The 15330-nt window shown below is 39.2% G+C and overlaps 1 protein-coding gene across 2 annotated transcripts in view; it reads left to right on the forward strand.

Moving 5' to 3' along the window:
* Positions 1 to 3346, forward strand: part of LOC117658084 (acetylserotonin O-methyltransferase-like) — a 37328-nt gene extending 33982 nt beyond the window's left edge. The window contains exon 8 of one of the 2 annotated variants that reach the window (XM_087895358.1): positions 2592 to 3346. In XM_087895358.1, coding sequence (XP_087751484.1) covers positions 2592 to 2812 — 221 coding nt within the window. In that variant the 3' untranslated portion in view covers positions 2813 to 3346. The remainder of the gene's footprint in view (positions 1 to 2591) is intronic. The other variant, XM_087895356.1, reaches the window with a different exon arrangement.
* The last annotated feature ends 11984 nt before the right edge of the window (positions 3347 to 15330 follow it).

Raw genomic sequence — 15330 nt, forward strand, 5'->3', positions numbered from 1 at the left:
TTTTAAGATGTGTGGACTTCAACTCCCAGAATTTCAGGAGGTGAAGTCCGCATAAGGTTCCAAGTTGAAAAGCGCTACTCTAGGGGAATCAAGCAAACAGGTTCTGTGTGAAGCCTTGTCTGGTTACAAAAGCTGGCCAGCACGATTTTCATTAAGGAAGTGTACCATGCTGGAATCTGGTGCTATCTCCCCAAGACACCCATTGAGTCTTATAATTTTTTGTTTCAGATGAAGAAGCATTCCATTTTAACTGTAGGAATTGTAGATGTTCCCATTCATGATAAGAATGGAGAAACCAATTAATATAAGCTACATCATCCCCAATTCCTGCTTTCTCAATATGGTATCATTTATTATGCTTCACATTTCCATTTACTTTCTCCACTTTTAAATGAGCGCCAGCGGATGCTCACTGGATATACGGAAATGCCTATCTGAAAATTTGAATCTATTCTCTGGTGTTTTGCTGCCATCAAATGTTCATCCAAATGTCTGTAGTCCAGATCTGGGAATGGAAACAATGGGCCGTGAATACAAAAATGTATTGTTAGGGTTTCATAAAACATTCTGAAGAAAAATAATTCTATTGAATTCCCTGATTTGTCAAGTAAAGTTTTATTGCCCAAATGTGAACAGTCTAATTCTGTTGGGTTTCCCCATGTATTTAGATGAAATGTCAAATAGGAAGAACCTGAGTTAAATAGTATCTACTAATGACCAGGATTGTTATTCCTGATATTTCAATAGTGATAGGTTTGACATTGTATTGCTGGATACAATTAACAATCTAGAATTCTTTGATGTCATGATGGCGATACATTATGGAGCCATGAACATTAGTCATTATGTCAGCTACAATTTTGTACGATGGAATCTTCTCTCAAGCTTTAACCTGTTCCTTGTCATTGCCACCCAAAATATTTCAGAATATTCCTGAACTTATCCCTTATAGTTGGAAAACACCTTGAAGTAATCAGACAAAAATTGAAAACCAAGAACAACTGGATTAGAAAAATTACAGGAAACAGCTGGAGAGCACAAGCAAAAACATTGCATATAGTGGCAGAATCATTAATATACTTTGTGGCCAAATACTGTGCTATATATAAATAGTATATGGGAAAGAAATGGGGAAATGCAATAGAACAAACAAACAAACAAATCACCTTGGCAGTTACAAATGAATGCTGGTATCAAAACAATGTTAGCATGTTTTCAGTTTCTCCTGGTGAACTCGCTATTCTTGCCTTTTCTCAGACCCAAGAGAACACTTTTTCAGACATAGGTGTCCTTAATGGCAGAAGGAAAAAATGGCAGAAAGCTCTATTAAAGAGAAAAAAGGTCAGACTTAGAAGGTTTTGGAAAGTCCCTCAGCAAAGGGTCCTGAATTAGTTTACCTGACATGGCATTAAAAGACTGGCACTCTTGTTCAATAGCAGGAAACTGAATGGACCAAAGAACAATTTATGAGATTATGTGGGCTTTTGTTGGCATACTTTAAGAAAGATTTGACAGAGCTATAAAGGGGTAAGATGAGGAGTCTTCACACTCATCGTGAATGATAGTACTGGAATAAAGGAGAAGTGAATTTATGACATTGATGATGAAGAGTTGAGTAGATTCCAGCTCTTCCATACTATGAATTTCCTTGGTAACGCTTCTACAATGCATTCCAGCTGTTCCTACCTATTCTTATATATTCTCATATTTTCTTCTCACACTTCATATACTGATACTCCATAGGATCATTCCAATCCTTTTATATGTCCTAACTAAACTAATGAAACCTGCAAAGCCCATGGCCTCAAAAGAAGAATTTGTGGTGATGGTGTGCATGTATTTATTTATTCATGCACCCATGCCTAAATATACACCTATATGGAAGTCCACCACTCTGTAACACGTCATTTTGATTCTTAGATTTAAAAACAATAATGCAGAAGAAAAAGTGAAAAACTGAATATAAAAATCTTACCAAGATTTCCATAGAGCAATTACTATTTTATCAGTTAATCTCACACACATAATGAACGATTTGCCAAGAGAGAGAGAGAGAGAGAGAGAGAGAGAGAGCGCAAAAGAAACATTTCCTTTCTTAATGGCAATGTAATTTGAATGGTCTGCAGAATGAGTATTTACTTATCAACTCTCACTTGTAATATTATCCTTCCTATGAATATAAGGAGGAACTGAGTACTACCATTCCTTTACTGACTCTTCAATAATGCCTCTCTTCTTATTTGGACAACATGAACACTAGTCAAATTGGTAAATATCTGCAAGAAGATAAAACAGAGTCACTGTTATTGGATGGGCAGCCATTCAAATAAAATAAACTAGCAAAACATACCAAATAATATTTTCTAGGTGAAGTACCTATGTTTCTAACTGAAATATTCTGGTCTCATCCCTTAACATATGACCCTTTTGAATTCCATATGTTAACATATGGAATTTTTGAAGAGCTATAGGTTAAATTTTCTGGTATGTGAAGGACTGCTTAACTATTCTGCTCTACATAATTTACTTTTTCACAGACTCCAGCTTGCAATTCATGATACATTTTTAGTAATCTTTGTTCTTTGTTTCAGTTATACATATCTTCAACCCACCATCCATGATCAACCAAACATTCCCAATGTTAGGTCTGAGGTTTTTTACCATTGAATTCCATGGAAGAACTAAAGTCCAGCTGGAGAAGAGCAAAAGTTCACTTAAGAAAATCCAGAGGAAGCCTTCATCAAACAGTTCAACCCTGTGGACATTAGGTTCACATGGGAAGATGTTAAGGAAAATAGTCTGGTTTCCTTAGACTATGTAGTACACATTAAGGAAGCCTGTTACAGAAAACCAGCACACAGAGATCAGTATTTACATTTTGATTCTCACCACCAACTGGAGCATAAAATGGAAGTGATCAGAACCCTATACCACTGGGCTGAAGATTTGCTTCCAGCAAAAAGGGAAAAGAAAAAGAATTAAAACAAATCTAGGAAGCCCTCAGAACTTATGTCTATCCCAACAGGGCCTTCATTAAATCCAGAAAAAGATCCAGTAGGAGCTCCTCCATAACAGACATAGAAGAGTATAACGAACAAAACAACACTGTCATTTCATATGTTGCAGGAATATTTGAAAAACTCATGAGGATTTTCAAACAACACAACATACGTGCCTACTTTAAACCCAGGAATGCATTAAGGAAGAAGCTTGTCTATCCAAAGGATAAAACACTCAGATACAAACTGAACAATGTGGTATATGCAGTGCTGTGCAGTGAGAAATGCAGATCTATAAATTGGGGGAACCAAAACAAACATTTCACAAATAGTTTTTTTTGTTTGTTTTTTTAATTTGATTTATATGCTGCCCTTCTCCGGAGACTCAGGGCCACTTACAATGCGTTAAGCAATTTTTATAAATCCACCAGGCATGGTAAAATGACCATTTGTGTTACTGAGATTTCCAGCATAAATTTGAAGCGCATACATTCTGAATAATTTCTCTGGAGTCACATATCAATGATGCATTACCTTGTAGAAATAATTCACTGAAGTCTAGTGAAGCAAGTTTGCTCACATTCTTAACTGAATTCTTCTGGTCTCATCAATTAGCATCGGTCTTTGGAATTTTTGAAGAGAGATGCAGGTTACATTTTCAGGTTTTTGAAGGATTGCATAACCACTCTGCTATCTGTCTGTATCTGTCAAAGGTGCTTTTTTTAGGAGGCAACTGGACTTTCTTGGTTTTTCTTTGAAGATGTTTCACTTCTCATCCAAGAAGCTTCTTCAATTCTGACAGGATAGTGGGGAATTGAAGGATTTATATGGACAGCTGTCTGCAAGGAATATAAATCCTTCAATTCCCCAATATCCTCTCAGAGCTAAAGAAGCTTCTTGGATGAGAAGTGAAACGTCTTCAAAGAAAAAACAAGGAAGTCCAGTTTCCTCCTTTTAAAAAAAGCACTTTTGGGACACTCTGCTCTCTATAAATTAATTTTGCAATTAATGGGACACTTTTAGTAGTGTTTGTGCTTGCTTTCTTTCTTTGTGTATATATTCAGCCTACCACCCTTGATTGGCCAATATATACACAAAGTCCCAGTGCCAGGCCTGGGTTTATTAACACTGCATTCCATGGAAGTACTGAAGACCAGCTGGAGAAAAGCAAAGTCCGATTAAGAAAGTCCAGCCAAGCAGCCATGCCAAAGTGCAGTTAGGAGGAAGTGAAGTAACAGTTGAGAGTAGTAATGGAGATGGCAGCAAGGTAAAATGTAAGTAGCCACAGTCTTCCCCATTCCAGGAGTCACATCATTCCAGGAAGGTAACATCAACCCATCTCTAGAAACTTCAGGTGGGTGGCAGGCCACTCCACTGAAAGGAAACAGTCAGCAACTGGGAAATGAGAGTAATAAAGAAACAGTATTTTCCTCATAGAGTAATGGGATGTGAACTGAGCTTTAAAAAGACCAGTCCAAATACAAATCCTGATAATACAGCACTATCAGAGGGAAGAAATTAAACATAATTGATAATGGAGAAAATGCAAGGGAGATCCTAGATCCGTGATGGCAAACCTATGGCACGTGTGCCACAAGTGGCATGTGGGGGTGTAGGAAAGGCCCGTTTCTCGCTCTCCCTAGGCTTCCTAAGCCTCTCTCCAGAGGCTTTCTAGAAACCTGAGGAGGGTGAAAAAGGCCTTCCCCACCTACCCGGAGGTCCTCCAGAGGCCGGAAACAGCCCATTCGACAACTTCCGGTGAGACTGGAAAGCCTGTTTTTCACTCTCCCCAGGCTCCAGAGGTTTTCTAGGAGCCCAGGGAGGGTGAAAACGGCCTTCCCCAACCCCCCCCCAGGCCCTCCAGAGGCTGAAAATGGCCGGTTTGCCAAATTCCAGTGGGACTTTCTGGGCCAACCAAACCAAGGGGAGCACTGGGTGTGTGTGTCACGCGTGTATGTCCAGGGGGAGGGAGCGCATTGAATTATGGGTGGGGGCACACATTCACACGACCCCCTGCACTCCCCCCCAGTTTTGGCACATGACAGCAAAAAGGTTAGACATCACTGTCCTAGATGGAAGTCAGCACAGAAGCCAGAAAGCTAACTAGTTAAAAAAAGAAAAAGAAAGAAAACCAGTCAATATACTTTAAATAACATACTATTATTGTGCTAGGATTCTTTTTGTATTGAAAACAAATGTTTTCCCAAAATGATCTTTTTTATTGCTTGAGGCCACCAGTCATCCTGACATCTACATTTAAGAAGTGACAGGATCAGAACTAGCGTGGCCGGTTGATTAAGCAACTTCTGTAAACACACTGTCTGCTGTGCTGATATATACCCTTTTTCTTACTTCTTTTGCCTAAAACTGAGGCTTATCCTGAGATAGTCGCATGAAGCTATCATTTGAAAGACTGACTCGGAAACTGCTCAGCTATTGTGTGGGTAAGACTTCAGCCATTAAACTCAGCACTTCTTGTTTCCGAAGCAAGGACTGTCGTATCTGTAAGAGGCTACTAATCTCAGATTTCTCTATCCATTTTTTTACATCTTCTCCTTTATATGGAATTACACCAGCTTTGCCAAGGCCTTTAGAGAAATCTATAGTATCTACAAATTAGACCATGTAATAGTCAAGAAAAAGGAGGTTGAAAAAAGCAGATGGCAAATAAGACTATTTTCTTTACCTAACTTGATTTCTAGAATTTGCCCATCCTGTAGCTAAATTAATATTTAATCTGAAAAATAAGTTCATTTTTTAAAATACCCAATAATAAATCTTTTTCAATTTTCTATACAGTATGCATATAATAATTATTGCAATAATAGCATTTTAAGTTTGTTTGAATATATTGTCTTGGGTTCCACATCTTTTAAATCCTTTTTTCAAGCTTAATTTGCTATTTTTAAACATTTGTTCTGAAACTGGGTGCTTAGTTTCATACCCTTCTCAACACCCCCCCCCAATCTTTCCATATTCTAATAACTCTCTAAACATTCGCATTTTCTAATTCTTTGAAATTTTCTTTGCATATCTTTCTTAAAGAAATGTATTTTTTACTATTGTCAGAAGAATAATTTGGGGTTTCAAGTCGAGCTGGGATTGTGCAAGAGTAAATAAAAATGAGATTCAGACAGCTGTGAGGAAAGGAGAAATATTTATTTCCAAAAAGCAATAAACATTCATATAGGGGGTGTGGCCTGATGCCAGCGTAGTAACATCTCCAATGTCTCGCTCCAGCATAGTAAAGTGAAAGCGATGAAGAACTTGAAATAGTAAGGTAAAAGAAAACCTGAGAAGTTTAAAAGTGAGCAGAGAGTGTTCTGATTTCAAGGATTGATTTGGATTGCGTCTCAGTTCCTGGAAACCCTGCAAACCCTGGAGGGGAGTGGGAGAAGGGGATTGAGATAAACGCATAACCGGCAGTCTGAAGACATTAAAAAGGTGATAACAATAGTTTTAAGCCAAGGGGATCAGTCCTGCAGAGTTGCGGAGTTTCTAACACTCGAGGAGTAAGTAAAGTTTGGAATTACATCAAGCACTCCAATTGTGGTTGTTAAAACGCTCGGGGGGGGGGAGAAATGACAGAGACTTAAATGAGGAACTTTTGAAACTTTGCTCAGTAAATAAAATTCCTCTGACTGGAAAAAAGTAGAAATGAAAGATTAGGTGGAAGAAGGGAAGATAAATTGTTGAAATTTATTATTTATACAATGACTTACAAGTAAAAATGGCGATAAAGTTAAAAGTGAAGGCGGATGACAGCATGTTGTAATAAGCTGATTGTGATTGGATACAGAAGGAAGTCATAGGAGAGAGTGGATTCTGTTTTTTAGTGGATGCTGCCATTGGATGGTTGAACAGAAATATTACATGACTGGGGAATTAAAAATAAGATAAAAATTTCTTTTTTTGTAAAGATTGTGGTAAAGGTGGATGAAAGTGATTTGGAATCTCAGATTTTCTTTTTCCAATATTTTAAGCCATCACAGACTTTTTATACGAAATTGGAAAGCAGCACATGGTCCCTTGTTAGACCCTCTAAGCAAATAAAATTTGATTATTGACTATTGATTATTGATCATATGAGTATAAAATCTTCAGCCCAGATGACAAGTGATATGGCACAAATAGTATTGGCTCTCAGTAAAATTACTGAAAGATTAAATACAATGGATGAAGGATTAAATAAAAGAATGGAAGAGGAAAAAAAAGAAAGAGCTGAACAATTGGAACAGATTAAAGCTCAAAATGTAGAACCATATAAAAAATTTATGGGTGAAATTAATGATAACTTTGCAAAATATGCAGCAAAGACAGCTATGATAAAAGATGACATTGATCAATTGCAAATACATACTAAAAAAATGGATGGAAAAATCGGGGATCTCATTTATAAATATTGTCAACAAGATAAGAGATTATGCCTATTGGAGGAAGGAGTAAGGAAAGCCAATCTGGTCATACGAGGAATTTCTGAACAAACTGTGGATAATATACGAAAGAGAGTACTGGACTGGCTAAACTCAATTGGAATGGACAAAACGATGACGGTGGAGGATTTAATAAGTGTCTTCAGAATTGGAATGAGACGTAATAAAGGAAAGAAGAGAAACGTTCTGGTTAAATTTGCAAGTATAAACGATAAATTGAAAGTGATGTCAAAAATTAGAGACGATGGAGATAAGATTCTTCAAATAGAAGGGGACAAGATAGAGGTTTACCAGGATATTTCTCGGAAGGAACGTATATGGAGGCACACTTTAAAGCCAATTACAAAATTATTGAGAAATAAAGGCATTAAATATAATTGGAGATTCCCACAACAATTAATTTTTTTTATAATAGAAGAATGCATACAATTGATACTAAAATTGATCCTGTTGATTATTTGCATAAACTTGGGCTGATTGAAAAAGAAGATGATGTTATTAGTATGAAAGCTGAATTGCTTCAGATGGGTGGATATGGAGTGAGGAAAGAATTAAATTTAGATAAGGAACAAGGAGCTGCAGCTGGAGAGGGCCCAGAACTTAAAGCTAAACCACAACGTAAAAGAAAACCAACAAAAGAGCGGTTGGATTTTCAAAAAAAAAAGTAGAGAAGAAGGAGGAGAAAATGTTGGTGAAGAAAGTGAGATGGAAGATCAACTCGGTTTTGGGCCCGACTCAAGTGATGGATCTGAGTGCGGAAAAGAAATAATAGAGTAATAGAAAGAAAAGAAGCATAAGAACAATGCCTGGAGCTAGAGATGGCTGAATTGACAGACACATTCCCTCTCCCCCATTCTTGGAAGACAAGGCGGCTGAAATTGAATGAAGGTGATGGGGGAAGAAGAAAAATTGTTTTTTTTTTAATTTGTTATTGGTGGTGGGTTGGGGAAAGATTCACAGTAGGGAGGAGGAGGAATAAATGGAAAATATTGAATATAATGATGGGTGTGATTAAAATTATGTCATGGAATGTTAAAGGCACTGGGAATCAAATTAAAAGAAAATGCTTAGAATTAAAAATGGGAAGGGAGTCACCTGATATAATCTTTTTGCAAGAGACTCATCAAAAGTCTGAGGACTCAAATAAGTTGTATATAAAAGGAATACAGTTCTATGAGAAAGCATTTGGAACCTTGAAATCAAGAGAAGTCATAACTTTAATTTCAAGTAGAGTTCAGTTTGAAAAATTAAAAAGTGTAGTGGACTCCGAAGGTAGGTATTTGATAATTGTTCGTAATATTAATGAAGAAACTGTAACATTGGTTAATATTTACGCACCTAATGAAAAACAAAATGAATTCCTGATGAGAATATCAAAAATACTGCTGAAAGAAAGTAAGGATAGACTGATTGTGGCGGGTGACTTCAATCTTATTCGAAGTAAATATGATACTACTAATGTAGCCCAGTATGGTGATAATATTCAAATGAATATATTAGATAATTGGATGATAGAAAATGGAATATTTGATACATGGCGGGAAATTAGAGGTCAAGAAAGGGTTTATACTTTCTATTCTAAGGTATATAATACATATTCAAGGATTGATTATATTATGGTGTCTGTTACAATCTGATGAGCAGTCGCCCAGCAATGGGAGGCTTCCTGATCGGCTGAGCTGATAGCTCGGCCGGCGGGAGGTGTGAATGTTTTAAAGTGTTCTATTGGCCGCGCAAGCCCAGCTGCAATATAAATAGCGGCTGCGTGCGACCAATGTTAGGTTACATATTTTAACCCTTGTGTTGTTGCTGGAATAAACCGTGTTGCTTATCTTGGTCTCTTATCCGCCGTTCTCAATTCAGAACACTGGCGACGAGGATGGGATAACTCCCACTGAGTACGGCCACGAGAGAAGAATTGTTCTGTTGTTGGCATTTCGGAAGGTAGCTACGTGAGGCAAACATTTTTTTCTCTTCTCTCTCATTCCTTGTGGGCCTGCAACTCTTTTCTAATGAGTAATCTGGCTATCTTTGCGCCTTTTGTGCCCAGCGCGGAAACTTGGGATGCTTATGTTGAGCGTTTCGAGTGTTTTTTGCAGGCAAATGACTATACTGACTTTTCCAATGACCGGAAATGAGCCCATTTTCTCAAAGTGTGTGGGCCGCAGATTTTTGCAACGGCACGGATGCTTGTAGCGCCCCAACAGCTGTCCACCGTTTCTTGGCCTACTTTGCTGGCTAAATTGAAGGGCCATTATGCACCTGCACCTTCCCGCATTTTTCGCCATTTCATGTTTTGACAACGGGTGCAAAAGGAAGGGGAATCCATTAATGACTATCTCGCCGCCCTTTGGACTGAGGCGATAAATTGTGAGTTTGAAAACCTTGATGACTCCCTCCTCGAGCAACTAGTTTGCGGCGTGCGTGATTTGCGGCTGCAGCGCCGCCTTTTGGCCAAATCTGTCATCAATTTGGAGACTGCTGTTGAGGAAGCAGCTGCGTTTGAGATGTCTGACCGGTCTGCGGCGGAAATTCGAAACTTCCCGCACGTTCTACCGGCCTCTCGTTGTGCAGCCATACAGCTAGGGGAGTCCTACGAATGCTCTGATACCGTTGCTGATAGCGAAGAGGAGGTGGACCGCCTCAAGGCGTCGGTCTTTAATCGACGCCCACCCTCCAAAAGACAGGCTCCAGCATTTTGTTTGGGTTGTGGGGATTCACATCCTCATGCCTTTTGCCATTTTCGAAATGCCGTTTGCTGCCACTGTGGAAAGAAAGGTCACCTGGCAAAGGTTTGCCGTTCGAGATCCTCCGCGGACGTCATGGGTGTACCATCTTCCATTAAATTAGGCCGGGAAGGGTTCAACGGTCCTCAGGACTCTTGTTTTGCTATTTCCCGCTGTGATCTTCTCTCGTCTGGCAGCCATGCTGTCTTGGGTCACAAGAAGATCTTTCTGACTGTTCGTATCGAAGGAAAACCGTGCAGGATGGAAGTGGATACTGGTTCATCTAAGTCCATCATCGCCTGGCAGACCCTTAAAGAGCTGGTGCCATCCTTCACTTGTGACCGTTTGCAACCCTGTTCTACTCGTCTTCACGACTACCAGGGAAATGGCATTCCCATTTTGGGTTGCAGCCAGTTTATGGTGGAGTGGGGGGAGTTTGCAGGTCCCCTCCCACTTTTGGTAGACAAGGGCAGGCTCCCTAGCCTTTTGGGTTTAGACTGGTTCGGGGCGTTGGGGCTTTCCATTGCCGGCATCCATACCATGTCTACTGATGACTTCGAAACCTTGACGACAGAGTTCGCTGAGGTTTTCGACGGCACCTTGGGTAAATATAGGGGTACCCCCATAACTCTTAATCTAGATCCCCAAGTGCCACCTATACGCCTTAAACCCTGACGGGTCCCTTTTGCCCTTCGCCCTAAGTTGGATGTTGAAATAGATAAGTTGTTGGCTCAGGGTGTACTTGAGCCTATGGATCATTCTCGATGGGAGACCCCTATTGTTATCCCCACTAAGGCGAATGGTTCCATCCATATTGTGGGGACCTTAAGTGTACCCTTAATTGGGCCTTGCAGGCCCACCTGTATCCGGTCCTGGTAGTTCAGCACCTCTTACATTCTTTGGGTCAAGGGTCTATTTTTGCTAAATTGGATATGTCCCAGGCGTATCAACAGCTCCCTGTTGATGATGCCACGGCCACCGCCCAAACAATTGTCATGCATCGGGGTGCTTTCAAGTGCCGTTGATTACAATTTGGGGTCTGCGTAGCTCCTGGCATTTTTCAGAGTCTTATGGAGCGGTTGCTCCAGGGAATCCCTGGTGTCGTTCCTTACTTCGATGATGTTTTGATCTCGGCTACCACCAAACACGACCTCGTCGAATGTGTTCGCCAGGTGCTACGCAGATTTCAACAAAAGGGCTTGAAACTTAAAAAATCTAAGTGTAGGTTTGATGTTCCCCAGGTCGAATTTTTAGGGTTCCTTGTAGATAAGTTTGGCATTCATCCTACACCTTCTAAGGTCGATGCCATAAAGAATGCTCCAACGCCATCATGTAGGGCCGAGCTTCAGGCTTTTCTGGGCCTGCTTAATTTCTATAGTATATTTTTGCCGCATAAGGCGTCTGTAGCGGAACCACTCCATTGGCTATTGGACAGAATGGCCCCCTGGAAGTGGGGGCAAGCCCAAGGTACTGCTTTCAGGGCTGTTAAAGATCTACTTACTTCTGATGCTGTGTTGGTCCAGTATAGTGACCATATACCCCTCACCGTGGTTTGCAATGCCTCCTCATATGGCATCGGCGCTATGCTGAATCATGTTTTGCCCAACGGGTCCGAAGCTCCAGTTGCCTATTATTCCAGAACTCTGTCGATGACAGAGAGGAATTATAGTCAACTGGATAAAGAAGCGTTGGCACTCGTGGCCGCCGTAAAGCAGTTCCACGATTATATTTACGGCCGTTTCTTTCAATTGGTTATGGACCACAAGCCACTCTTGGGTTTGTTGGCCGGAGATAAGCCTACTCCCCAGATTATCTCCCCGTGTTTGGCGTGGTGGTCTGTTTTCTTGGCCGCCTATAACTATCAGTTAATTTATTGCCCCGGGAGCGCCTTGGGAAATGCGGACGGCCTTAGCCGCTGCCCCCTTCCTTTGGCCGTAGAGGATCCCATTCCGGACCAGCTGGTTCTTTTGATAGACGATATTCCTTCCCTTGTGATGGCTGCGGATGTAGCTAAACACTCCGCTAAGGACCCTATCCTTGTACAGGTCATGGATTGGGTGCGTAGGGGATGGCCGTGTGGGCCGTTACCCATGGAGGTTAAGCCATATTCCATCTGCCAACACGAGCTTTCTATTTCCCAGGGGTGCCTTTTGTGGGGCTGCCGAGTGGTGGTTCCTCCTGTGTTGCGGCCAACTATTCTGAAACGACTGCATGATAGCCATTCACCTATACTATACACGATAGACTATACACCTGAGGCACCCGTGGATTCCTCTAGCCGGCCCCGGGTGTTCGGGGTTGGTGATGGCATTTATGCCAGGAATTATGGGGGTGATCCTTTGTGGCTTCCTGGACGTATCATTTTAGTCACGGGACCCCGTTCTTACAGGGTCAAACTTGAGGATGGCCGGACCTGGCGGCGCCATATAGACCAGCTAAGGAGTCGCATTATAGCTCGGACCTGGGGTAACGAGGAGCCAGATATGTTTGGTGCACTTCCGACAGCTGATCCGGTGGACGATAGTACTTTAGAGGCTCCGTCGTTGGGGTCTTCACGTTCACCTGTTGTAATTACAGCTCCTTCATTGCCAGAGGTACCCGTAGATGTTCTTGCACAATCATCATATATTCCACCGTCTTCAGACCAGCTACCTCCGTCTACAACATCTCAGGAAGTACCGGAGACGGCGTGACTCCTTGATCGCTTGGAAGGCGTTTTGCGCCGGTCTGGGCGTACATGTAGGCGCCCGGGTTATCTGGATGATTATTGTACTATCTAAAGGGGGAGGAGTGTTACAATCTGATGAGCGGTCGCCCAGCAACGGGAGGCTTCCTGATCGGCTGAGCTGATAGCTCGGCCGGCGGGAGGTGTGAATGTTTTAAAGTGTTCTATTGGCCGCGCGAGCCCAGCTGCAATATAAATAGCGGCTGCGCGCGACCGATGTTAGGTTATATATTTTAACCCTTGTGTTGTTGCTGGAATAAACCGTGTTGCTTATCTTGGTCTCTTATCCGCCATTCTCAATTCAGAACAGTGTCAAGAGATTTACTTAATAGAGTTGGAAAAGTTGATGTAGGGATATTTAAAGATCATGCAAATGTAATAATGGAGTTGAATGTATATACTGAGAAAAAAGAAAATAATTGGAGGTATGATGCTAAATTGTATAAAAATGAAGAAGACAAAAAAAGAATGAAATTTGGGAGGAATATTGGAAATGGAATGATAATGATGAAGTGAATTATAATGTGATATGGGATACAATGAAGGCGATTTTTTGGGATGAAAGTATAAAATTGTCATGTAAAAAATATAAAGATTATAAAAAAATGGAAATGGAAGGGAAAAGAATACAAGAATTAGAAAACGAATTTTCAAGAACTAAAAATAAAAAAATTGGGGAACAATTGAGACAATTAAAAGATAAGCAGGTAATTGAAGATATTGAAGTTGTTAAAAAGAATTTAATGTATTTGAAAAGAGAATTTTTTGAATTTGGTAATAACTCTAAATTATTGGCAAGGATGGCTAAAGATAAGAAATGTAGAAGAGAATTTGGAATATTAATAGATGAAAAAGGTAAAAAATGTAATAAGAAAAAAGATAAATGTGAGCTTGTTAGAAATTTTTTTCAAAAACTTTACTCTAAAAAGGAAATAGATAGTAAGAAATTGAAGGACTTTTTGAAAAAACATGAACATGGAAAAATAGAAATGGAATATAAGGAAAAAATGGACGGAGTATAACCCAGCAAGAAATTATAGAAACGATCCAAAAATTAAAATTGAGGAAGGCACCAGGTGAGGATGGGTTGCCGGCAGAATTTTATAAGGAATTTAAAGGCATAATAGTGCCAAAATTAGAAAAATTGTATAACAAAATTTTGCATGGTGCATATATTCCAGCATCTTGGAATAGATCACTGATTTCTTTGATTCCCAAACCAGGAAAAGATTTAGAATTGGTAGAATCTTATAGTCCTATTTCCCTAATAAATCAGGATGAAAAAATATTTACAGCTATTTTAGCGAATAGATTAAATAGCTTTATAGACAAATATATAAATGGTAATCAAGTAGGTTTTGTGAAAGGTAGATATATGTCAGTTAGGAGAGTTTTGAATATTATAAATATTGCAGAATATAATAAGGATAGAATAGGAATATTAGCGTTGGATATATTTAAAGCATTTGATTCAATTCAATGGGAAACGATTATAGAATTGATTAAGGCTTATGGATTTGGAGATAAATTTACTCAAGTTATTTCAAAATTATATCAAAAGGAGGTTGCCAGAGTAAAAGTGAATGGGATTTTAACAAAAGAGACAATTCTGGAAGCGGGTACAAGACAAGGGTGTCCTTTACCCCCAGCATTGTTTTTACTAGCTATGGAGATCTTAGCAGTAAAAATAGAAGAAGATGAAGATATTATTGGATATAAAGGTGTTAAAATTAATTTGTATGCCGATGACACCCTGATTGTAATGAAAAATCCAGAAAAAGATATTGAATAGATTAAGATGCATTTAGAGGAATTTGAAGAGCTTACTGGATTATCTATAAATTGGGCTAAATCAGAAATGTTATTAAATTGGGATATAAAAAAAGGAAAAGAGAAATTTAAAAATCAATTTGGAATAAAAGTTAAAGAAAATATAAGATATTTAGGAATAATATTATCAACAAAGATAAATGAAATGAAAAAGTTGAATTATGACAAGATAAGAGAAATTGATGAGAAAATCGGGAAGTATAAGAAATTAAATTTCTCTTGGTTTGGGAGAGTGGCATTAAGTAAAATGATGTTATTACCGAAATTTAATTTCCTATTTGAAATGCTCCCAATATATATCTCTGAAAAGGATATGGAATTATATCAAAAGAAAATCAACAAATTTTGTAATGGTGATAAAAGGTCTAGGATAGTTAAAAAATTATGGTATCAAAATCAAAGGTCTTGGGATACCTAAATTGATTAATTATTATAGATCCTTTCAAGTGAGGACTGTAGTTAAAATAATTGTTGGTCGAAACGAATTATGGGGAAAATTGGAGTTGGGAGAAATTGAAAAATGGGGAAGAATATATTTTATGGAGAATATAGCGGAAAAAATTAAAGTTAGAAATGATTTGTTAAATAGTTTGTTGAAAACTTGGAGTAAATTTGAC

Source organism: Pantherophis guttatus, chromosome 5 (genome assembly GCF_059756535.1).
Source record: "Pantherophis guttatus breed Tessera chromosome 5, ASM5975653v1, whole genome shotgun sequence".
NCBI lineage: Eukaryota > Metazoa > Chordata > Lepidosauria > Squamata > Colubridae > Pantherophis > Pantherophis guttatus.